At 42.5% G+C, this 25,168-nt stretch overlaps 2 protein-coding genes across 9 annotated transcripts; both read right to left on the bottom strand.

The window, feature by feature from the left end:
* Positions 1-20: 20 nt before the first annotated feature.
* LOC103617915 (putative bifunctional UDP-N-acetylglucosamine transferase and deubiquitinase ALG13) lies at positions 21-21,746 on the bottom strand. 8 transcript variants are annotated; one of them, XM_017737629.1, is made up of 23 exons: positions 21,514-21,746; positions 21,113-21,196; positions 20,319-20,369; positions 19,583-19,629; positions 18,597-18,669; positions 17,218-17,299; positions 16,286-16,466; positions 15,502-15,577; positions 14,676-14,784; positions 13,412-13,476; positions 12,420-12,520; positions 11,697-11,824; positions 10,789-11,023; positions 10,171-10,327; positions 8,105-8,237; positions 7,829-7,864; positions 7,639-7,694; positions 6,956-7,018; positions 6,424-6,595; positions 5,070-5,192; positions 2,099-2,139; positions 1,063-1,246; positions 21-949 (listed from the first exon to the last, which is right to left on the bottom strand). In XM_017737629.1, exons 1-23 carry the CDS (start codon positions 21,652-21,654, stop codon positions 684-686), a joined length of 2,604 nt encoding a protein of 867 aa, XP_017593118.1. In that variant the 5' UTR covers positions 21,655-21,746; the 3' UTR covers positions 21-683. The 8 variants fall into 8 exon arrangements, with proteins under 8 accessions (XP_017593118.1, XP_017593120.1, XP_017593123.1 ...); XM_017737631.1 differs by having other exon boundaries at positions 6,535-6,595; XM_017737634.1 differs by having other exon boundaries at positions 21,635-21,736.
* Positions 21,747-23,350: 1,604 nt separating this feature from the next.
* Positions 23,351-25,168, bottom strand: LOC103617862 (UDP-N-acetylglucosamine transferase subunit ALG13 homolog). Its single transcript, XM_008636212.2, has 3 exons — positions 25,113-25,168; positions 24,778-24,916; positions 23,351-23,499 (listed from the first exon to the last, which is right to left on the bottom strand). The coding sequence occupies exons 2-3, from the start codon at positions 24,846-24,848 to the stop codon at positions 23,388-23,390; spliced, it is 183 nt and encodes a 60-aa protein (XP_008634434.1). The 5' UTR covers positions 24,849-24,916; positions 25,113-25,168; the 3' UTR covers positions 23,351-23,387.

Below are 25,168 nucleotides of genomic sequence, written 5' to 3'. Positions count from 1 at the left end.
TGATAAATGACCACTCAATGTTCATGTGTTCAATGCTTTTATTTCGTGCAGTCAGTGCAAATTAACCACCACCATATGTGCAACAGCTTTCACAAAACAAATCTCACAAATATACAACAATATACAACAGATCAAAACATTATTCTTACACTTTGCAGAGCCACGAAACCTAAGCACTATGAAGTCAGACAGAAGAAATACACAGCTATTACAAATATGTGACCACTAGAGGCAAAGCAGCTTTGTTTTGCGAAATCTGAGAAAGTCTACTTATTTTCAACATTATTATCCCCCTCTAAACAACCCTGTGCCCGGTGTTTATCTGAGTTGTAATGGCAGCCTGATTCAGTGCTTCAGCACAAACCAGGTGTTTCAGTGTTCAGTGCAAGCCCTCAGAGATACACAACACGCCTTTAGTGCCAGCATGTTTTTTCCCATACTTCCTGTACTCACATCCAAGCTGTTCCCTGCACTACAGTACTTTTCTCCTACGCTTTTCCTAATCAACTAAAGCAACATCTTGTCACCGATCAGTAGCATAAACCTGAAGAGAAACGTGAAATTTGAACACAGTTTGATCAACTGACTCAACCCTCTCAGAGAGGATAAATTTACAAAACAATATTAACAAGAGCTGGCAAACAAGAAATGAGAACCCAAAAGGGAGCCCCCAGCTCCCAGATTTACATTCCCTGAGGTGCATCAGGAGGTGCAGGGCTAGGGGAGGCCACGTAGCCAACCTGGGGCGGTGCTCCTGAACTCCCAGCCTTCGCCACTGGTGGGGAATTTCCATGGGGAGGATTTATTGGATGCCAGGTACCAATGTAGCGATAGGCAGGAACCACAGAGTCAAAGCCAGGCAGAGGCTGCTGGCTGAAGGGGTCTGACACCACTGGGTAATACACTGGCCCATAGGACAGGGGTGGAGGCTCTGTGTTTTGGAAGTTACCTTAAAAAAAAAAAAAAAAAGAGCAAAAAGCACATTCACACACTTCAGCCGCACTGATAGCCTTTTAATGCAGGCTTTCACGAGCATGAACACAGCATTACTCAAATACAAACCATTTGCTGATGCCTCCAAGGGAACCTGGTGGACTTCAGTTTGCCCAGCATCAGGGAAGAGCTGAGGCACAGACTGATCCAGGACAGGAGCTGGCTCAGCATACGCTGGGTAAACTTCTACTGGAGATGGAGGCAGCACTGGCTGCACGTACATCATGGAAGGCCAACAGCTCTGATGGCAATACTTGGAGGAAAGGGAAAAACAGTCATGCATAACAGCCTCATACTCTCCAGCCCTCCAAATCACTGCTACTTTCTGATCTAAACTTAGAAGAAATGCATTTTTTTCCTTCCTAGCCCTTTAAGACAAATAAACAAACAAACCCCCCCATGAAACCACTACAGCCTACCAGGAAAGATACTGCAATACCTGCAGCAACAGCCACACTGCTGTTGTGTCAAAAGTCTTTACAGAGAAAGAAGATTCCCAGTTATTAACTATCATAGTCAGATTTTTCCTATTTCTTCAGTTGAAGGAGCTCACAATGCTTTTTTTACTTCCCTGAGCAGCAGCACTGAAGCTGCACTTGACTACTGCTACAGAGAACTCTTCAGCAGAGCAGGTTTCCAGAACACAGAGAAATGGTGCTAACCCATCTCAGCTCAGCTGCACAAGTCCTAGGAGACTCCATCCACACATCTCTAAGTGGTCTTTGATGTCTTATCTAAGTATACAAGTTCTCTCAAGAATGGCTCAGGTTCTTCCCCTTTTCTTCATAGAAAGAATATTTATCCACCATCAAAAAAAAAAAAAAAAAGAACTCCAAAAAAGGCAAAAAACCAAAAGTAAAACTGAAAAACTACCATTACAACCCACAGTAAAACAATTATGATGGTGTACTTCACATTTTGAGTTAGAACTTCACTTCCCTGAGTCATGCTTTAATCTCCACCAAGAAAGTCTACCCATATTAGTAGTCCAGTGCACATAATGCACATTTAAAACACTTGGAAGTTCTGAATACATCAGTACATTTGTCAAGAAACGCAGCAGTTCTTACAGGCAATTTGCTATACTCATTTTAAAAGCACTTACTTGTAATCCCATATTAAAATAATACCGCAAGACCTTTGTATCTGAAATTAAAGAATATGACATTAAAGAGCAGAGGAATATAAACCAAGAAGCAAAAGCAACTTACACACAGTAAGAACATTTTATTTTAAGTTAGAGTAACTTAATGAATGGCAGTATTTCACCACTACTTTTTCTTTGAAATTTCAAGGGTAAAGGATGTATCTTGAATATCAGTCATTAAACCAGTTTATCTTTTTAACTAAATCCAGTTAGATATTTGTGCAATGGCAGGGCATTTGTCTGAGCAACTTAGTATTTAATTTAATGACATTAGCTTTAATTTTAGTTTATTCATCTCGATTACTCAAGTGATGACTCAGGTTTTTTTTCAAGTCTCCACTCTCTAAGCAACTAGGACATAACAGAGCAATCCTTAGACCCTCTTGCCTAATTCTGGAGCCCTCCAACTGTTATACCAAGCTCAATGGAGGCAGGAATAAGGAGTATATTCCTTCCTCACAAGGGTACTCAGTTCCCAGCTTTCTTACAGAGTCTTTTTTTACTTCTGTCTTCCCTCTACTGAACCATTTGTCCCCAGCCAAGTAAATGATATGCTGAGAAACAGTCCCAGGTGCATGAAGGAACTTTGAAACCTCTCTCCAAAAGCAACAGGGTTTTGAACTTGGAAACAGATTTCCAACTACCCAAAAACTGTGAAACAGCTTTAAACCTTTAAAGTTGACCCACTGAAAGGGCAAAAGAAAAAAAAATAAAAATAGAGTGTGTATTTAATCCCAGGATGCAGTTCTGGAACTGTGCATGAGAAAAATTGATTTCTTAGATGCCAATAGAGATTTGCTTCAAAGGCTCAGGAAGAGCAAGTGACCTATGCCACAGCACAGACTTTGAGCTCCCAGCTGTACTAAAGCTAAGGGAAAGCAGGGAGACAACTCAAAAGGAACCACTAAGGGATTCAACTTAGCAACGCCTCCAGAGTTACCATATTCCATCTTCACAAATACCCACCCTCCCCTAAACCAGGCCTTGGCTCCACAGTGCTCCCCTGTCCACCCATCTCCCACACCTTCCCAGCCCTGCTGTCTATGGCACTTTGTGTTGTGTTCTGCTGCAGGAAGGCAAAAGCACCAGCAAAGCAAACCCCAGCCTTAAAATGCACGAGGATTTGTTCCTCTGGCACTGCTGCCATTTCTCAATTCTTTTACCTTTCAGCACCATCTATCAGGGCAACAACCCATGCAGCTGTTTTAGGAAATGCACACAGACCCTTCCTTGCTTAGTCCTGCAAGTGTTGATGGTCTGACTGTGACACTGCCCACAGTCAGTAAAATAGTTAAAAATAACCCAAAGGCTTATGCAAACTTTTTAGTATCAAGCTGTAATTCCATCTACATCTGGAAAAAGTTGGCGTTTTTTTTAAAAATCCAATTTTGTTCTTCAATTGTTTATGCAAATCTATGCAAAGCAAGCATAAGAGCTGAATGAAACAGCTGCTTCCATAGCAGCAATAACAGTACAAAGGAACTGCTGGGAGACAGAAGTGACAAACTGGTACTGGAAATACTGACGTCTGTGAAATGCTGGAACAGAAGCCAGTACAGTAGGAGACCAGTTTTTGTTTATATTCCTCTTTTAGATGTCTGGAAATCAAGTCCATCTTCAGTAAAACGTGACAACCTTATGAAGCAACAGCTAAGCCAAAAAGAGTTGCCCATCCTGATACGAAAATATAAAGACCATGTTGACTCTTGATAAAAATCTCATATCCTGATAGTTTTTACTGGTGCTCATGGGAAGCTCTGGCCAGTACTGAACACAGTGTTTCTAGATCACAGTAATTTCAAGCAGGCTTTTATCAACAGCTCCTTCAAATACAAGGCACCAGGCAAGGGCAGGACACCTGAGGTCACTGTGTTAATAAACACACTTCACAAGTCCTAAATGCCATTAAAACAAGATACAAGATGCTATTAAAACTGAACAAATGCAGATACAACAAATAATGCTGGAGCCCACATCAGGATTTCCTCCCAGGTCCAGGGCTTCAGTCTGTTGACAAGTCCTGCTCTCCCATCTATACCAGGCCTGGTGTCTTCAGCAAAGCACACAGAACTCCAGATCAAGCACACCCATGTACTTCCCCCTGCCCTACACTCCAAAACCTTATGGGTTTCTTAACATAAAGGCCATATAGATTATACTCGAGCACTGTAACAAATGTTCCATGCAATTCCTTATTAACTAGCAACCTTTGAAATTCCTAGTCTGTGCCAAGAAGGACATGGCCCATATGATATGGACTGACTCAGCTGAAGAGCCCCAGGCAGGGTCTGGAGAGGTTATTAATCCACATCCACTCCAGATTCTTGTCAGCACACTTAACACCCCATTCTCCCAAGTGGGGAAAGTTAAGGGCATTCAACTAAAGCTGGAAAGCAGGAACTCCGTGTGTGCGTGGCAACAGTCAGAGAGATGGTACCACAGCAGGGAAGAGGAAAGAGAACAGCCAAAATTAACAGATCTTGGATGTGAGGGCACAGGCAAGACAGCAGAGGAACTGCAGAGCATGGCAGCAATGCCTGCGAAAGCAGCAGGCTTGGTCTCTGCACTCTCACTGCTGAACAGCTGACGTGGACCTTGAACACTGTCCCAGCTGATGGCACTGTGTGGCCAAGCTACACACCCAAGGAACAAGATGACTTTACCTTCTCCCTGGGCTTTCACTTATTTAGGGTGCTGTCTAGAGCTGCAATAATCACATATTTGAGTCAGATACAAACTTTCTGTTCAAAACTGGGAGTGAAAATGTTTTAGCATGAATATCTATAATATTTCTCACTCCCTGCGAGTTGCAAAGAACCATTTTTTCTCACTATGTATTGTCACTTGGTGTTCTGTTAAGCTTCCAAGGAGAACAAAAGTAAGAAGTGTGCTGGAGAGCAGCAGAAATAAAAGCACAAACCATCATTACCTCGAGGCAGATCACTGCCACTGGGATCACAAGAGTAAGCTGGAAGAACGGCACCAGCTTCTCCCACCTCACTCACTGGGGGAAGAGGAGCTGAATAAATTGGGAATGACACCGAAGAAACTGCTACAATTGGAAGGAAACAAATGTCACCCAAAACATCAACTTTGCCATGGTATGTCAAATGAGCAAGGTGCTAAGTTACACAATTTAGCATGTACTTTGACACCTCAGTGCCCCTAAATACAGGCTCTGACAAAATTCTGTTTAGCAACCACTTCGAAAGGTGTCCAGAAGAAATTTTAAAACTAGATGGGAAGTTCAATTTCAATTGAGAGTTTCAATCTCTCAAGCCATAACTACATTTCTATCTGCAAGCTGTATATCCCAGTTAGAAGAAAAAACCAAGTGTTTTTCAATCATGTCTTCATATTAGAAGGCAGGCCAGACTTCTAGGACAGATAGTTATGTAAGAGAACAACAGAGAACAGACTAATCACTTCATGTCCTCAGAAGTGTGACAGTAAGCCCACAAAATTAAGGGAAGGTTCAAGACATGTCAGGACAAAAATTTTTTGGACAGACAACTGTTCAATATTCATTTAGGTGGCCCACACCTCTAACACAGCAGCAGGTTGGCACCAGTGAGCAGACAGCTGAGAACCATGCTGACTAAACTCTCATGCAGAGCAGAAAAAAAGAGAGATAAGAAAAGTGAGACAGAACTGAGCAGAACGGAAGGCAGAGACTTTTTAGATGCTAAATGAGAAGTTACAGAAGACAGGAGAAGTGCTCTTTGCAAGAAGGAGAACAATTTTTTCATAACAGCCATTTTCCAACAGCAAAGCAGGTACAGCACCTAAGGTGGCAACTGCAGCCTGTGTCTACCCACAAACCTGATCTCCGTGCACAGAAGGAACCAAGGGTCACAAAAATGAACCAGACCCTGAAATGCCACACCCAGTGACTCTTCTGGAAGAGACAGTGCTCTAGAGGCTTTACTCCCTCAGCTCAAGAGGAAAATTAGCTGTAGGAAAGGGGAGGTGAAGGGAGCTGCACTGAACATATGCCTTCTCAAAAGAATTTTCTAGCAAACACTTGGCATTAATAATTAAAGGAAGCAAGGGGGGGGAACCCAAAGCAGAGACCTCCAATTCCCATAAAAATTCAGGGACAACAGCCCCTTCGAAACAAGAAGTCAGCAGCCAAGTTGCAGCTAAGTAAGTTTAAACCAAAGCAAGTGACACTTTTTAAAGCCTTTTAACACTTGTTTTGGATGGGGAGGGAGGAAGGGAGGGGAAAATGTAACTGAAAACTTGGGAAATCCAAGTCCACAGCTGCAGTCTGTACACTCTACCTGGCCTCCCCACAGAATAGGGAGATACTATGACAGGCTGAACTGCTGTTTGTGGGGGAGCTGCTGTTATGACACTGGCTGGAGTGGAGGCAGCAGAATTTGAAGAGAGACCTGTAGCTGGAGCACTATAAACATCTGTGGAGGTAGAAACTGTTGCAGAGTTCACCAACATCTGGAAAAGAGTCAAGAATATTCAGCAGTCTGCCTCTGCAACTGGCTTTGACACAGACTATGAAAATACCACATACGTCAAAAATTCTCACTTCACATTAAATGCATTTTGTAAATCCTAGCTGTAAAGGCACTAACTATCCAAACTCTCTGAAAATTGGCTTGAAAATACCCGCTTAGTGTTGCAGACACCTGCAAGGCATCTTCTGTTTTGCTTGTACTTGCAGGGAATTGTATTCTCTGCTGCCAGAGGCTGTGAGGGGTCCCCACAAATGGACACAGTCCAAGCAGAGTGGTCACCTCTCCACAGGGCCACCACAAAAAGGAAGTGTGACATACAACTCAGAGTACCAGACACTACCTTCTGTGGATAGCTGTAGGAAACCACTTCATCTCGAGGTGACACAAAGACTGGCCCTTCTTCCTGAAGCAATTCCAAAGCAAAGCAGGGTCCATTTAAGTGGCAAAGAAGCCACAAGGCACACATAACACACCCTTATATAATTAAAAAAAAAAAAAATATGGACTATACACCCAGAGTGCCTTTTGTAGCTCAACTAAACATAGTTTTATTCTGGTGTGATCAGGACTGCTCCACTGTGGAGCAGCAGGTGACTAAAGAGTTAGTTTCTAAATTTAAAGAAATAAAAAAATTCCAAGGTAAATTCTACCACAGATGAGATCTCTCCAGTTCCACAGAGAAAGATTAAGATTAACTGGAATACAACCTGAAGGGTGGCCTGATAAAAGCAAGTGCTGTCTGGAGCAGAGAAAGAAAAGTAAACAGCAGTCAAATACACACTCTCTCTTTGCAGAGGGAAACGTGGAAAATCATTAATGTATCTAGTGCAATCCAGACAGTACTTGCAGACTCAGATAAAAACCTCACCATTCAGGGAGGAAAAGGAGGGTGAATGGATAAATGAAATAAGCATTCCTTTCTTTTATTAAGTCTCTGGCCTACTATGCATCCAAGGACAGTTTCCATGAGGAATGCCACACACCTCAAGGATCTCAAATCTGAACAGACTGAGTAAAACTTACCAAGCTTGCTGTAGGTTCTGCTGAACTAAATACTGTTGCAGTCTCACAGTTGGGATCTGGAGGGCATAGGCAAAATTAAGTGGCAGAGCTGCATTAAATCTAATCCTTCAGAAACTTATAAAAAGGTCATAATTGAGGAGTTTGTTACATTCACCAAATGTTTATCAGTGAAGACTAAACTTCTACTTACCTGGAGGTGCATAAATATATTCCTCATGAAATTGCCCTACAATGGAGAGAGAACAGGAAGTTTTAATTCGGGGGGGAAAAAAAAAAAAGGGCAAAAAAGCTTAAAGCTGGAGTTACTGTAATTACATTCCAGTTCACCATTAATAACCTGCTTTCAGTATCAGCTCACTTTGTTTCTCCTCTAGGAGATGGAAGTAACCTACTTTTGACAATGAAAAGCACACTGACAATCTCTTAAATTTTTTTTTTTTTGCCTATTAATCCTTTAAGAACTCACCATTTTCACTTGCTGCTTCCTCCTCCTCTAAGGTACTCAGGGTCTGCTTGTTAGATGGAAGGGAGTTTGGACTTCTCCTTGCTACCCAAAACCCCCCCGGACCATGGACAATGGGAGCAGGATTACTCTGGCTCTGAAAAGCAAAGGCAGAAGCACGCATTTAGAAATAATTTACAACCTTTCCATGCTCTATGGAGACAGACACACAGAAACAGGCTGGCAGACCCAGCTTGCTGCAACCAAAGCTTACTAGAAGCATCATCTGTGTGTCCATTCCAATGCAACAAACACTTGTTTCCTTTTCCTTTTATTCTGCCTTCCACACTTTTTATTCTTGAAGATCTACCACTGTCCTGTGCTATGCAGTCAAGTTGCTCCCTCCCAGATCTCAGCCTGCTTTATCCTAAGCTCTAACACAGCTGAAAAGGAGGGAGCAGATCCCAGACAAGTATTAGTGCATTCCTCATTCTGGAGCATTCCCCCATACCAGCAGCAGACCAGTTCATGCAAACACTGATTATTGTGGAGAAAAGGTTACTCTTAGCCACAGCTAGGGGAACCAAAAGTTGGCTGCTGGCACAGACACCACTGTCTGCACTAGGCTGACCACATGTGCAACCCTGACTATTTCAGAGAGCAGCACACCCCAGGGTTGCCCAGAGCACTCCTTCAGTGTTTTACATGTCCTTTGTCTTTGCACTGAAGTCAGTCTTTAGCTGCACCCCAGTTTAAGATCAGTTCTCTGAAGGAGGAATACAGGATTGCTTGAGGAAAAAGTTGATTCACTCTTTTGTGATAGCTAAGGTGACACTCAAAACTCTCCTCAGAAGACTTTGATGACTACAAGATCAATAAAGTGCTCAGAGAGGCTTGAAAGATTTCCAAGGTTGATGCAGAGGTGGTAAGTCAGAAGATTCTCCCACCAGGCTTCTAGCAGCATGGCAGAGTCCTCTGTGAGATGCATCTTTCTCCAGGAAATGTCATATTCCTTACTGAACAAGACAAGGAAGAGATAGAGAAAAAGCTTTGGCATTGACAATAACAAAGTCACTGAATGAACATGAAAACCTATTCATTAGGAGCTGCAGGCAAGTCTAGCAAGGGGGAGAAAAAGCCAGTGAGCTGTATTGATTTCATGCTGGAAAAAAGAAATTGCAGGATAATATGTCCTTATTCCTTGGCACTCTTTGAGGAAAAATCAGAGCAAAGATTATAGATCTAGTACATCAGGGAAAGAAAAAAATGACTGGTGCTGAAACAGCCCCTAAGCACATTCCCTCTGCCTCACTTAAATACAAGTCTAACACTAGTTAAGTTCACTGCTTTGACACAGCAAAAAAATTCAAACAATCTGTTTTCCTATTCAGATACCTAAGTATAAATCGATTTTTTTTTTTTTTAGCATACCCAGCTTTGGACTAGGTTTAAACTACAAGTGAAAAAAAAAAAAAGCATTTTAAAGAATACACTGCCACTTTATCTACAACTCAGCAAAAAGACTGCTTTAAGAAAAGTCTAGGTTTATAATTTTTTCCTGTTTCTGTAGCAGAAGAAACTGTCAGGAACAACATGTTAATCCAAAATATCACAACTACAAATTTGGAGGAAAAAATCCAGGCTATCACTACCCAGTTTCTGAATCTTGCTGCCCAAATGATAAATTACAGTGTGGCAAACAAGTGAAAAGCTTTCTCCCATGATATTTAGAGATAGACAGGATATGCACAGGAGAAAAAGATTGTTTTCCAACTGCAATAGAAAGGAGAAACTATTTTCATGAAAATATGCTAAAAAGAAAATGCTAAAAAGAAAACAAGTGTTGCTACTGAGGATACAAAGAAAGATGGGGAATATCTAGAAAAACTGAAGTTTTTAAGCAGGTTCTCCAGGAGCTAGACTAATTTCAGTCTTCCATTCTCAAAAATGCATTCACTGTAAAACCTTAGTCCAAGAAAACCAGAAAAAGCTGCTGTGAATTTAGGCAAGGAATTGCTGTGCATTTGGACAGTTTTCCTCTCCTCATCTCACTTTGAGAGGCTTCAGCTTACCCTTTGTTCATAACTTACGGGCACAGTAGCAAAAGCAGAGTCATCATCTCCTTCAATTTCACAGAAAGTTGCAGTTTCTTCTGGCCCTCGAGGCTCCTCTGCAGCCCCTGCCACAAACCCGTACTGGCACTCCTTGTTCACACACTGCAGCTGGCGGCGGCTGCGGCTGCAGGAGCTTTAGGAACAAGAGAGGAGGTGAAGAATCACCACCACCTGCAATTTCACCTGCGTTTGTCTGCTCAATTTTAACTCAAGTTCCTTCTGCAGAGCCACAAGAAACCTTCTGTTTCACACTGTGATGCAAAGAGACAATTCATGCCCCACCATCCTCCCCCCAACGGCTGGTAGAGCAATGTTTGGTACAAGAGGTTTGTTGTCGTTCACCAGGAGCAGGAGAAGCTGCCATGGCTCTGACAGCCTTTCCATCCTGGGCTGGGGTAGAATGCTATTTGAGGGCCAAGCGTGTTGTGCCTGCTTACAAATCAGGCAGATCCCCTGGGTTTAAAGGGTATTTGCACTTCCTGCAATTATCAGGAAGTGCCTCCCAGCTGTAGTTTTACCTAAACAGCACAAACTCTCTCCTAACCAGAGTGAACAGAAAACAAGTGGCCAACTCAAGTTTTCAGAGCTTCCTACCTCGGCATGCCGGAGTCACGGTGGTGTCTGGGAGGGTTCTGCTGGTGATAGGGTTTGTAGAGTGCCATGTTTGCACCTCCCTGGGAGCAGTGGAGGGCAGGGAAGCGTGCTGAGGGAGCACTGTGCTGCAGCCGGGGTGGCAGCACTGGCTGTCCCCTGCTGTACGCCACAGCCATGAACACTTCCTTCCCACGGACTTTCTTGAGCATCCTCTTCCGTGTTTTCATATCCATTTCTGCAGTTTCCATTAAGGAAAGAAAGATTTACACCTTCAACCTGAGCTACGGTCTCAAATGATGAGGAGAAGACTCAGTATTTGCACCCACAGAAAAGAAAGGGAGTGGCCTATTCCATTTTAAGTATGGAAACTACAGACCTTTCTTTAGAAGGCTCAATCAGGCATTCTACATGATGAGAACACAAGCATCTGACATGGGAGTACATTCAAGCTTCAGCTGATCAAATTCAGTGCTAAAGTCTCCCTATGCAGGCTGCATTTATTTATAAAGTAAAAACCTCACAACTCCTCCTCCAAATTAAATAGAACCCATATTTAATTGGTTAGGGAAGCCCTGGTCTGTCCATGCATCTCTGCTAATGCCAGATCAGACAAGCTCTCCAGTTCACTGACATGCCTTTTTATATGGTTCTCAAGTGGCAAATTTGTCCTGGTCAATTTTGAGCAATACCAAATTTGCTCTGTATTTCAATGGATTTGCTCTTTTGCAAAGGCAAATTCATCTCTCTCTGAAAGGTAACTTTACACCAAACCCCCGTGGTGACCAAGTTTTATATCACAGGGTGAATTAAGCCACTTCCAATATCCAAAGACTGCTACAGTTACAACTATCATGAGCACCTCCCCTACTTCCCCAGGGAAGGAATGCTTCTGGAAGCCTTGTACAAACCTATTCCTGAGAAGTGTCCACCTGTGACTTTCTGATAGGCTCCTCCTCTTCTGTTGTGAGCCATATTCCAAGCAAGGACAGGAGCCACTTTTGTCACTGGCTTTAAGTTTGCCAAAGGAACTGTGTGCCTGCAGGAAGGACACCCACATTAGCAGGGAGACACTCTGCACAACAACATAAGCTGAAGCAACACCAACACAGAAGAAAATAGCTTGTGAAAATAAATCATCTGTTTCTCTGGCACCAAGCACACCTTACTGGTACTTGTTTAATAAAAAAAGACAAGCTAGGCTTTAGTCTCAACACTATTTACTTCCTAGGTCAAGCCTCTCCCCCCTGCCTGCATTTGTATGCCTCCTTTGTACACCTGAAAGCATGGGACAACACAATTTTTGCAGGATGTTGTCAATCCTAGCTTTGGAGGAAGGTGAATGATTGAACAGCAAGGGGGAGAAAGTGGTTAGACTCACCAGAAGTGCCAATTATTTTGTTGCTTGGGTACAAGATAAAAACTCCAGAGAAACACAACAGCAGAGGGCAATTTGCTCTCTGTGAATTAAGCCCAAACTGCAAAAATCACTTTTACATTCCAGTGAGGTAAGAGCAGCAAGATTTCACAGAAGGCATTACAATAATGATTTTAGGTCATTAGAAATCCAAGAGGGAAAACAAACCCCTCAACCAGAAAGAGTTTAAACTTGAAGTCATCACCACACTGCTTACTTTTCTGCCAGCTCCTCAACAAACACAGTCAACGTGTTGCTATCCTGTCCAACTTCTTGGATATGAGCATTGTAATACTTCTCTCCTGGTTCCAGACATACCTGGAAAGAGAACAAGGGAAGCTCTAAAAAACCCAAACTGCATCAGAATATTGTCTACAAACCACTAATAGCAAAGGCTGCTCCTAAGCCAGTCCTATGTTATTGAGTTGGCCCAGGAGTCTCAAACACTACTTCAAATTGCAGACAAAATAAAAAGCACTGTACTAACTTCAGGGAGGAAGGAAAAAAAGAAATAAAATCAGTCTTGTGAGCAACTTGAGAGGCAAGATACCTGCTCCCTAACTTATTTTTATTCCCTGTGCCCAGAAGATAAGTACCAAGGAAGACTGCTGCTTAAGAACTTGAGAAGAACAGAAGATGAAGTAGGAAGAGGAAAGCTCAGCTCAGGGAGAAACAAGTCACTGAGTGAATCATCAGCACTACCTTAAAGAGTGATAAAAAAAATACATCCTCACTACATATGACATCAGAATACAAAGAAAACTGACCTTCCTTTCAGCATCTCCTGTCCAAGATCATTCTACTCCTCCCTTCATAGCTCTTCCCTTTTTATTTTATAAAAATATTTTGCTACTTCACTGTTGAAGAAAGATAAGACTATCCAGAATTGTTGCTTAGCCCAAGTGCAAAAATCTAAAGACAACTACATCAAAAGCACCCCCTCTGCATTTTGAGCTCTGCCTGGAACTTCCACACTCCGAGAATGTGCATGACTGGTTCACATTGAACTCCCAAACTACTTTTTTAATCACACTACCAAGTTTAAAAGTAGATTTTAGAAAGCAATTACATTTAAAAGAATATCTACAAGAAAGAGAATGAGAAAAGCCTTAGAAAATTCAATGAAATCAAATGACTTCATGGTTTATCATAGTCCATTTAAAGCAGTTTTAACAGTTTATCATAACTGGGTCTCCTTTGAGTACTAACCTGACACTTGTCTCCTAAATAGTACTGTCTCCCAGCAAACACCATGTAGTCAGTTTTTTGAAGCTCTAAAAATAAATGAATAAATAAATAAAGGGGAAAAAAAAGCCTTTAAACTACTGTTCTTTCTTTGCATATCCTACAAGTACTTCATGACAGCATCCAACTATGATTTTATAGGCCACTGGAATTAATACTTCCTGTGCATGCCTGAACATTCCCCATAGTAACAGTGGAGTAACTCTAGATATTCTTACAATAGACCATAACCAGTCTAAGTCACATGAGACCAGTAACATCCAGGTAATGCAGCAAGCAGCACTACTACTCCAACACTGCAGCTTCTGTGGTGGTACAGAGTTAATCCTGCATTTAATGCAAATCCTGGAATTAAGAGTGTTGGACATCTCTTATCTTGCCAGAGTCCTGGTGGCACTTGGCAAACATGAAATGTCATCCAGGAAAAGCTAACATTGCCTAAAGTCTCCTTGCTGTTAGATTTCAGCTTTTTTTTACCTCTGTTCCTTGCCTGGCTTCGCTGCACGTCAGTATTCTACACTGATAATTGGTTACCACACTCTGTTCCAAGAATTTTAATGATCCTCATTACTGATTACGAAGTGGTAAAATGCTAGAGTTCTTCAGCATGCAAAGCACTTTGGGTCAGACATCAAATATCACTTAAAACCTTATCTTTCTTGGAAACTCCTTGCTTTACAGATCAGCCATTGTGAAAGCCAAAAAGCAGCCAGCCTTTCCCAAGCCATGAGAACCATGAGATCTCTGCAGAATGCTCAAGCCCAAGAGGGCTAGGAAGCAAGACAAAAACTCTTCTGACAGATCTCAAAGCTAAATTTGAGATCTTCATTATTATACAATTCTGAGGCCAAAATCGTGCTCTAAAAAGAAGTCTTTGCACACATGCTGTAACAAAAAACTCCACATTTGAATGCTTTCCAATATAACAGAATGGCAACAGAGTTCTGTGCTCTGCTTTGAATCCTACTTCCTGTACACAGTCAATAAGGAGCAGAGATCAGATTTTTAGCAACCTTGTACCATTATACAGTATCAGAAGCTGGGTATTTTGTACTTTGAATGGCAGACAGGAAACCAAGAACATGTCCTACCTACAGCTATCTGCTGGGTTCACCTCTATCCTTCACATTTCAGCTGTGAACAAACAGGTGACAGGACTCAGATTCATAAATTTAATGCTAAGCCTACTGCAGGAAGAGTTTTTTGGCTTTCCCCTTTCCAAAGATACCTTTTCTGCTGTCCAGCCAAACATCAAACTCCACATTTCGATAGATGGCAGAGTCCAGTGCCTTTAGCACTTTGTAAGGAACAGGCATCTTTGGAGGATTTTCTGGAGGCTAAAAACAGAATTGGAATGGAGCATTAACAAGTGCATTTCACGTGTTCAGCAGAGCCTCTTATCCTACCACTATCTGTGAACCATTTTAAAATGTACAGATGCTATTTTCCAAAATTTTCACTTCCACTCTATTTCCCTAAAAGCTAAAACTCAGAGTATGAGAACAGATTCAGGCACTCAGGTGCTGAGCAAACAGACCCTGGAAAGCACTGGGACAGGCTCAAGAGTAACACTTGGCATGTTCTGTACTCAAAAAGAATCAAAGGAAGCTAACAAGACCAATGAAGCCACAGCTTCAACAGTTGGTGAGAATTTCAGTTATTGTATCTGAAAACTAATTCTGTAGAGTTTCTAAAAGTATTCTGAAGCAATTTATACTATGGTCAAGACAAAAGTGAACTAATTTAAACCATCTCCTGGGAAAAACAAACAGCAAATCAGGAAACATCTGCTAAGCTCCATCTTTTGGGGGAAATAAAAATCAGCCAGAGAAGAACTAGAGAATTTCAGAAAGGAAAAGAGCATCTCCAATTTAAGAGAAACTCAAGGGCAAAACCAAAAGGACAAGCAGACAGAAAAAATAAGCCACCCCCTTGCCAAAACCCCATTTTTAGAAAGTGGTAAAGAGGATTTAGTCCTAACAAGGGTAACATCATACAAGAGAAAAAAAACCCCAAAAGCAAACCATAAGGGCATTTTCCCCTAACTGACAAACCTTTTGTTCTTCAATGCCTTGTTTGAACTTGGTTTCCTGTGGATTGTCCATATCATTGCCCTCCCAGTTGTCCAGCCTAAAAAATTGACAATAAGATTACAAAAGATACAACACACGATTTCTAGCCAGGGTTAGTATCACCAACTGTTCACACAACCTGAAAAAGCACCATGGTGCCATCAAGTGGTACATTTTGCCTTAAACACTAGCGAGGTGCAATGCAGTGCAGGACAAGCCTTTTCCAAGCTTTAAGAACATGACCTTTGCTTGTTCCAACACCCACCCCTAACGAGGGCTACTGCCTGTGTTAGGAAAGGATGAAGGTGATCCCACTGAGTTCTTGCACTGCCAAGTACAAAAGACACTCTGTGCCAGGTCCCATCAAACCAATGCTGTCTGCAGGCGTTCAGAGGCAGCTCTCAAGCCCTTCAAAGCTGTGGAGGCTTAGAAGAGTACTAAGTCTCTCGTTAAAAAAAAATTAATAAAAAAGCTCTAATGAAATAAGGAGCAATTTTACTTACAAATAAGCTGTCATTTTAGAGAAACACACAACTATACCACAGCCTGCAGCAGAGGATATTCAATTATGTGACACTTCCCAGCTCCAAAGAAAGCACTCTCTCTCCCACGATATACTTGAGCTTTGTGTTTGTGTCATGACATAGGAAAAAAAGAGTTAATATTTCATAAAAATTCAAAGAAACTTGGAAAAGTTGTCCTCTGCAAGGTTTTGAAGGGGTTTTTTTGCTTCCCTCCTGCCAGATCCTCTTCCCCAATATACTACCTCTTTTCTGATGAATTTCTGGGCACTTTTTCATGGAGACAACCAAAGTTTGCATCCTCACTTCCTACAGGACCACTGTTTCTGTTCTTCTTGGATCCACTTCGAAACACCTCAACTGCAGACCTTAATTCTTCCTCATCCATGCCAAACACATCTTTGTAGAGGATCTCATATAACACAGCTGAACAAATCAATACAAAGCTCGATAATATGAGATACATAAGAACTGCTGCAGTTTTCAAGGCAGGCATATCTTCAGGTATTATCTACTGTTACAAGGCAGCAGGGACATCAAATTTAGGGACAGGATCATAAAGTAACTCAGTTGGGAATAAGGGACCTCTGGAAGCCATTTGGACCAATACCCCACTTAACAAATAAAAAAATGAGTCTAAGCATAACAATATGCCATAAGTGAGCTTCCATCTCTCTTCTCCCCACCCCTGAAAACTGAAATAAACCCTGCCTCTAAACATATGAAAACACACAATTCCCTTCCAGAGAAAAATGATTTCAAGTTTACCCTGGCAAATAGCAGCATTTTCCTGGAATTGTTTTGTATACACAGAGTCGTAGTGGCCATTACCAGAACAACACAGTAAAATCTGGGAAAATAAAAAAAAAAAAAAAAAGGTTTTAAGGCTGGAATGATGTAACCCCAAATTCTATCTGAGACTACTGTTACAAGGCAGCAGGGACATCAAATTTAGGGACAGGATCATAAAGTAACTCAGTTGGGAATAAGGGACCTCTGGAAGCCATTTGGACCAATACCCCACTTAACAAATAAAAAAATGAGTCTAAGCATAACAATATGCCATAAGTGAGCTTCCATCTCTCTTCTCCCCACCCCTGAAAACTGAAATAAACCCTGCCTCTAAACATATGAAAACACACAATTCCCTTCCAGAGAAAAATGATTTCAAGTTTACCCTGGCAAATAGCAGCATTTTCCTGGAATTGTTTTGTATACACAGAGTCGTAGTGGCCATTACCAGAACAACACAGTAAAATCTGGGAAAAAAAAAAAAAAAAAAAAAGGTTTTAAGGCTGGAATGATGTAACCCCAAATTCTATCTGAGACCCTCTCATTCTACAGTTGACATCAACTCATCAAGAAAATGGTTAATATTATCAATATAAATAAGAAAAAGCTGTAGCATCAGCTCCAAGCAGAAATTTAGGTGAAGTCTCTAAGTAACTTTGTATCACACAAAGAAAAAAAAGCACCCGTACATCCTGCTGTTTGTTTCCCACTTACCTCCAAGACCACCAATTGCTCAGAAGGTAAAATAAATACAACACATTGAATGCAGCACCCCAAGCCACACTGTCCCAAGTGTCAAAGGCACATCTCATCCTTCTCTATGAGGGACTATAAGAGCATTTACTTCTCCAGCCTTTAAAACCTTGCTTTTAAGAAGCATAAGAGATGCTTTCTGCAACACGTGCATTGACACACCATGCAAACATGTCCCACCAAACTTCTTGGCACACAACCACAGTCAACTGCAACGGGCAGAAGCCCTCAGGCAGCTGTCAGCACACTGCCAGTGAGGATGCTTCCCAGAAAACCAGCTCCCAGAGGGAGCTGAGATGCCAGGACTCAATTCTGTGTGCTGTGTGGATTCTGCCAACACAAGCTCTCCTCTGGTGGTGAGGAGGAGCAGCACCAGAAGGAGCTGCTGCCCGTACTCAGTGTAATGACAGACAGCTGCCAACACTTAATGAGAGCTCTGGTGGGAAAGCCTTGGAGGGCAAGCACACATTTAGACCATGCTGTTTGATTTTTAAACTCAGCTCATTTTGGAATTAAATTAAGCTACAAGGAAAGTGTGTAGGTGAAGAAAGAAGCACATGTAGATGAAGACAGCAGTGCTCATCAACAGATCATTAACAGCTGCAGCAGCACAGATTCAGAGCAGACTGGCCACTTTGGCAAACAGAACAGCCCACATGCAATCCACACCACAGCAACTTCATCGCTATCATGCCTGAAATAGCCACATAATTGTTCATCCACATCTATGCAGCTCCAGAGAACACCAGAGGGGTCAGATGCAAGGTAATACAGAGTATTTGTCCTTTATGCACCTTCCTTTTACCCCCAGCAGTAGTTCTGATGTAGGTAAGCTGTTCTAATAGCTCCCATTCTGAACTGGGACCAACTATATGTCACAAAAATCAATCAATCAGTTTGTTACAGTCATCCCTTCCCAGGGAAAAAACTGCACACCTCATCCAGCTTCAGGAAAAGTAAGAAAACAGACTGGCAGGGGAACAGAAGGAAAGTGCCCTCACTTCTACTGACCTTGTCTTCAAAGTCATTGCCTGTAGCACATGTGGGTGGCTTCCCGGGGTACCGGTACACAATGAAGTCTCGCCTAGGTAAGCAGAGGGAAAACAAGACTAGCAAGAGCAGACTTTCAGTAGAACTGTGTTATGAAGAAGTTTACAGGGAGCAGTTTAGAGCTGTTGGTTTACAGAAAAAAGTCAAGCAAAGCATTTTTCCTGATAAATGAATAAAGAAATGGCCAGGTGAGAAAACCCATCCTGAAGGGAAAATAAAAATTATCTGTGAAAGACCATGATATTTACTCACAGGTTAAGTCAAGTACTTATGCTTACAGAAGGGTGCTCAGACACTAAGACAATTCAGTCTAAGTGGTTTAGGCACCCTGCAAAAGGACTAGAACCTCAGTGCAGGGAGCTAGTAATTCTAGCTGAACTTCAGTTTGTTCCTTTAGCATTGGGACAAAGTGAGCCTGCAAAAGGAGGGCTCTAATTTCTACCACTGGAGAGCCAGACTGCTTTTTCAGATAGCAGCATCTTTAGCAAGACAGCAGCACCTGCACAGTTCTGTGTTACCTCTGAAATAAATATCAGTGTGTACATAGCAGGTAGGGCAGGTACTCCTCACTTCTGGAACTTTCAAGAACACCCACATGAGTTTTAGTCACTTCTAACTACCACACAGTGTTTCCACTGCACACAGCTCCTTGGTTCTCCCCATTTTCCAGCCTTCAGCCACTAGAAGCAAACACCTGACATTCAAGTAAAACATCAGCAAAAGGATAACAAACAAGCATCTCTGGAAAGCGACCCTGCCCTTAATCCCCATTAGATCAGGGGCTGTGATGGCACCATTTACATGCCACTTAAGTAAGTTTTGTAGGGAAGCATTTCTCATCATGCTTCACACATTCACATTTCAGTGGCAAACACATAGAAGGTTCTGGGGCCAGAAACCCCACACCAAGTGCAAAACAAAGTAAATCTTAAGAAAGAGGTACTTACTTGTATATCATTGATAAAGCACTCATTTCCAGCTGGCCAGCACTTTCCTATGCAAGATTAGGAGATTACATGAGATAGCAGAGGCATCTAAACATCAAGAACTGTATTCTAGGTTTCTGTAGAATTAAAATACCTGTCTAAACTCATCAACCAATGCACTAAAAGTTGAGATATAAAGATTTGGGGGAGAGTGAGGTAAAAAGGGTCTGCTTCATGGGATGGCAACAATTACCAAAATGAGTTAGACTGAGTTGCTGCTAGAGCTGCTCCAACACATCACTCAAGATACATTTTTTTTAAACCCGTATTTGTTTCAGAGACTGCTGCATTTACCAAGGTTACTGATTAGACTAAAGAAATAACAATTTGAACCCACGTATCTGAACACTAAAGAAAGAAGCAGGGCATTGCAAAGCCTGACAAAAATTTCATGCAAGGTACACTCCATGTATTTTGCTTTTTCTTTCCAGAAAGCCCTACAATTATTAATAAGCTTTTACTATCCAGCCTGCAGAGATTGCTCCTTTGCACCCACATAAGTTCCCCACTGAAATTGGTATTGTTTATACATGTACAGTTTATTCACATTATTTATGTAAATGAGACACCAAGATTTGGGTCTATCTAAAAAAATCCCACAAACTCAAATAACTACATTTTAAGTCATCACCTAAGCACCTTCCTGTTCTAGTCTCCTCAAATTTAAATCTCTTAATAAGTCTTAAATCATGCTCACCTTTGGATCTCCTAGTCGTTCTAGGTATTTCTCAAATGAGCCTTCCACATACTTTTGACAAAACAAAGAAGAAAGCAAATATAAAAACTTAGGCAGTTAGAAAACAAAGTTAAAATTAAACCTAAACACTACTTCACAGCTACCAGCTGTTGATTTGGAGGGACCAGGGCACATGGAACACGGGAATGATTTGGGGTATCAATGTGAGAATACCAAGAGATCCTCAAAAAAAATTAAAGACATGAGTCCAAGTAATACTCAAGTCCCTCCTAGATTAGATAAAGCACTTAAATACGACTACAAGGAAAACAAGCAAACACCCCAAAACACAATCCCCAAAAAACCACACCAATACCCTACAAACCCACACAAACTGCTACAGACAAAGACAACCAAAAAACCCACCTCAAAACCCCCATAACTTCATGTAATTGTTCTGGGATTTCCCACCATCTTTCGATATTCATTTCTTGCTCCAAAAATCCGACACATTTCCCACCTACTACTAAATTTTGCAATGGTTGCTCCCCAGAGAATATACCATACAAGTAACTCACCCTACTCACTTGGGTTTCAGTACCTTGCTTGTTTTCAGAAACTTCAGAACCAAAGTCAAATAAAACTTATGCAACTGCAACCCAACGTAAGGGACAACCATCCTATCATTTCTCCTCTCTTACAAACACCAAGCATGGCAAAGCATCGTGTTCTCAGTGCTAAACCACCGACTCCCTCCCGCAGCACTTCCCAACTACACGTACTCAGCTTATATATATACAACACACGGTACTTACGGATTCAAACCTAGACTGGTGCTGCCTCATAAACAAGACACAAGCTTTCCTAACTTCTGCATGATGAATTTGAGATGAAAACAGCTGGAAAAATAACGGTAATAAAGGAGAAAATTTCAGAGTTTAATTTAAGCCTCGCGTTAGGCATAAATTCTACAGACTGACGCCACCACAAGAAGAGGCAGTGCAGAGGCTCAGGGGCACCTGGGGCTGAGGGAAGCCCCAGCGCCCGGAGCCGCTCGCACCCATCCCCACACATCCCCACACACATTCCCACACATCCCCACTCCTCCCCGCTGCCGGCATCGCGCTCTGAGCACCCGGGCGGCTCTCCAGGAGCACCCCCGGCCCACCCCGGGCCTGAGGCGCCCCGGCTGCCCCCAGCCCGGCCGGCTGCGCACTTGCTCCGAGACGGCTCGGAAGAGGCAGGAGGCGTCCTTGGCCGTCATCTTGCGGTACAGCCCCAGGCTGCCCAAGTACTCGTCCATGGCCACCTCGCTGAAGGACTTCTGCCCAAAGTACTTTTTGGAGCCTTTGTGCATCTTCCCGGCCGGGACGGCTGAGGCGGGCACGGAGACGCGGGCGAGGCGCGAGGCGCTGGGCGCGCGGCCGCCGCTAATGAGGCGCCGCTAATGAGGCACCGCGCCCACCTGCGGGACCGCCCGGCCCCAGCCCCCGGCTCCGGCCCCTCGCATCCCGCTGGAGCTGCCTCCGCCGGGGCCATTTTAGGCTGTTCTAGGCCGTTTTAGGATGCCCGGCTCCCGGCGTGGGTGCGCATCCCCAGCGTCTCCTCCCGCACCTGGCTTGGCTAAGCTGGCTCCTTCCAACTTCATCGCTCGACTGCAAATAACCAGCGGGAACATCAGTCCAGTGGTTATCCAAAATTCCCTCTGCGCTTCTGGGCTGGAGGCAAGTTGCTAGCAGTGAATTTGAAATATCAGCTCCATAGAAATCATTAAGGGAGTAAAAATCTTAGTCGCTCCTAATCAAGTATTTGGGGCAAACTTTGGGGGATTGGCAAAAATGACTCTTGCACAACTGTGCGGCCTGATTTATTCCACCTGTAGCCCTTTGTGCTTGATTTGATTAGAATGCCTTTATGAACATTTAATTTGCTCATAAAAATTGTACTTAGACATCAGATGGGCCAATTCAGGAGTTTCATTTTCTCGTTTTAAACAATAAAACAAAATCCCCCCAAATGAATAATGTCCTTGTAGGAAGGGCAATTAGCACCAATTATGAACTTGTAAAATTCTAGCACATTAGAAACCTAAGAACATGCATGAACATTTTAAACTCCCTTTGGTTTTCAAAATATTTACTTAAAAATTTGATGTAACATCAACATAGTTGTCAATTTAAAAACTTTAAATGGAAAGCCCTGATCAGCATCAAAGAATCACAAAATGGCTTGCATTTGCAGGGAGTTCATCTAGTTTCAACCCCCTGCCATGGACAGGGACACCTTCCACTGTCCCAGAGTGCTCCAAGCCCCATCCAGCCTGCCCTTGGACACTTCCAGGGATCCAGGGGCAGCCACAGCTTCTCTGGGCACCCTGTGCCAGGGCCTCAGCACCCTCACAGGGAAGAATTTCTTCCTTATGTGTAATCTAAATAGGAAACACTGGGTGTGCAGAAGTCCAAACTAATGGTTTATGATGAGGTAACACCATGTAAATGGAGTGATTGTATTGCCAAGCCTATTCCTCTGTTTTACTTTGTGGGTAAATCACCCAAACCCAGGGCAGCTGTGGGCAGTTTGGCAGCAGGTTTGCAGCTCATGCCTTTTTCCCTTTTGAGGCTTAAATCTCTCACTTTTAAGCTCTCTTTTCAGTGCTTCTGTAAACACATGAAACAAGAGCTGAAGGCATCTGCAGAACATCACAAGAACATCAACAAAGACAATTTATTTCCACCTCTACTTGGCAAAAATGGTCAAGAGACCACTATGCATATGCCATGCCTGTAAAGAAGTAGTTTAGCTTGTCCTCATCACTGGAATTACCATCCCAATGCAGATTTTATGATATAAATGTCTGTCTGTGAAACTAGGCAGTTTATACTCCCTCCTTATTAGCATTGTGCTCTTTTAAGAGCTGAATAAATAAATAAAGCTGAATGAGTTTGGCACTAAATTGGAAAACACTTAATATCAGTTAGTATTAAGTGACATTTTCTTTGAGGGTTTGGCCCAGCTGGTGGATCTTTAGTGTTGAAGGCCACAGTAGGAGATGAGACATTTTATTCCAACATTTTTATTTCTCTGTTTTGTTTATTGTAAGCCAAAAACTTTATCCAAGAATGAAGCAAACTTTTCTGGCTGTCCAGGAGGAAAAGGTTTCAAAGCTGACAAGTCCATTGACTGCAGCGTCTCCACAAGAGTGCTGTAAAAACAGAGCAAAACCAAAAATTAAAGAACGATCCATCCCACAGGAAATTTTTAAATAGTTTTCTTTCTCTTCACCCATACGTAATTCTTTAGCATGGAAGTATAGTAGTATAAATAAGTATACGTATAAATAAGGATATGTATGGAAAGGAAAAGAGTGCACAGAGCAGCAGGCCCCAGCCACCACTGCTGAGAACACAATTCCATCAGCATTCAGAGAAAAGCTCAACTTTGCAACTTTTTAATCTTCTCTGGTTGCAATGCTGGGAGACTGAAAAAGATCTGACTCGTCCCCATAAACCACATGAGGAAATCCATTCTATCTGAACACATGGCAGAGTTCTCTCCTGATCACAGAACCAGAAAGAACAGCTACATCAATCTGTTACTTGCTATTATCAGGCTGCAAATAAGGCTCAAATGCTTAGCACTGCCCAACACAAAGAAATAAAAATTCCAAAGCTGACAGAAGCACCAAGATAATGAGTTTAAGAAACTTGCTCAATGTAAATGAATGCCAGGCCTAGTCTGTTCAGAAAGCTCTTCTGAAACATATGAAATCCTGCTTGCAGGGCAAAGGAACAAGATGCAGACTAAGTAATGGGAGTTACATTTTCTCTGCTTTCAGTTTAGAGGTCATCTGTTATTTTTAGAGTGGAGTCAATCATAAGAGAAAACAGTAAGATACAGTCAGCACAGGAGAGGAGACAAAACTGACAGGAATCAGGATGAACTCTAACAAAAGGTGCTGGGGGTTTTGGTGATGGTGGCATTTTTTTGTGTGTTGTTTGCTTGGTGGTTTATTTTGGGGTGGTGGTTTTTTTGTGTGTTGTTGGTTGGTTGGTTGGTTGAGTTTGTTTTTTTTCCTGAAGTGACAGGCAGTAGATCTGTGAAACTCCTTGTCAGAGGATATGGTGGATTCAGGAAGTTTAGTTAAGAGGGCAGCCTGAATAAGTACTTGAAAGACAGAGGTAGTTAAAGTCACTAACCAGATAATATCTGATTTATGAATCCCCCTGAATCCAAGTATTCTTCTTTTAATTTAAATACATGTACCCTCAAATGGAAAAAAATAATTAGAAGAGGCCATGGTCAAAAGGCTTGGTTAAGTGTAGTAAATGACTACATGGTGTAAATTTATCCATTCTTGAAAATCTAATATCCAGATGGAGGTTACAGAGAAGGATGTACGTTTCCTTGCTACATTCTCAGTTCTGCCATAACATGGACTGAACATTCTTGTCCAGCAAGAACAGCCACAGCAGCTGCATACCTGCAGCTACAGTAGAGGACACAGTCATCCTTGTGGAGCTGTTTGGCCAGCTCAAGCTGATGGTTGTCCATCAGCTTGTCATTTATTACTACTATCAGTGGTTTTCCTTTCTCTAGAGTCTCCAGGCAGCTACCAGCACCTAGAAGAGAACCAGAAAACACAGTGAGAGATGACACACCCTCCTACTTGCTGCTGAAACAGGATTCTTTGAACAACCCACCCCTAGCTATGGACCTCAACATGCCCAGCCAGCCCACCGCTGAGCGGGAGAGACTTCATCCCACGGAGCTCCCTCAGCAGGGCCCGGGAGCCCCGGGAAGCAGACGGGGCTCTACCTGCGTGGCTGATGACCAGGTCTGCGCTCTGCAGGTCCTCAGCCAGCGAGTCCTTG

The sequence above is a fragment of the Corvus brachyrhynchos genome, unplaced genomic scaffold (genome assembly GCF_000691975.1).
Source record: "Corvus brachyrhynchos isolate BGI_N302 unplaced genomic scaffold, ASM69197v1 scaffold346, whole genome shotgun sequence".
Lineage (NCBI taxonomy): Eukaryota > Metazoa > Chordata > Aves > Passeriformes > Corvidae > Corvus > Corvus brachyrhynchos.
Note: the sequence above shows the minus strand (reverse complement) of the source record. Positions and strands in the feature narration are given on the sequence as shown.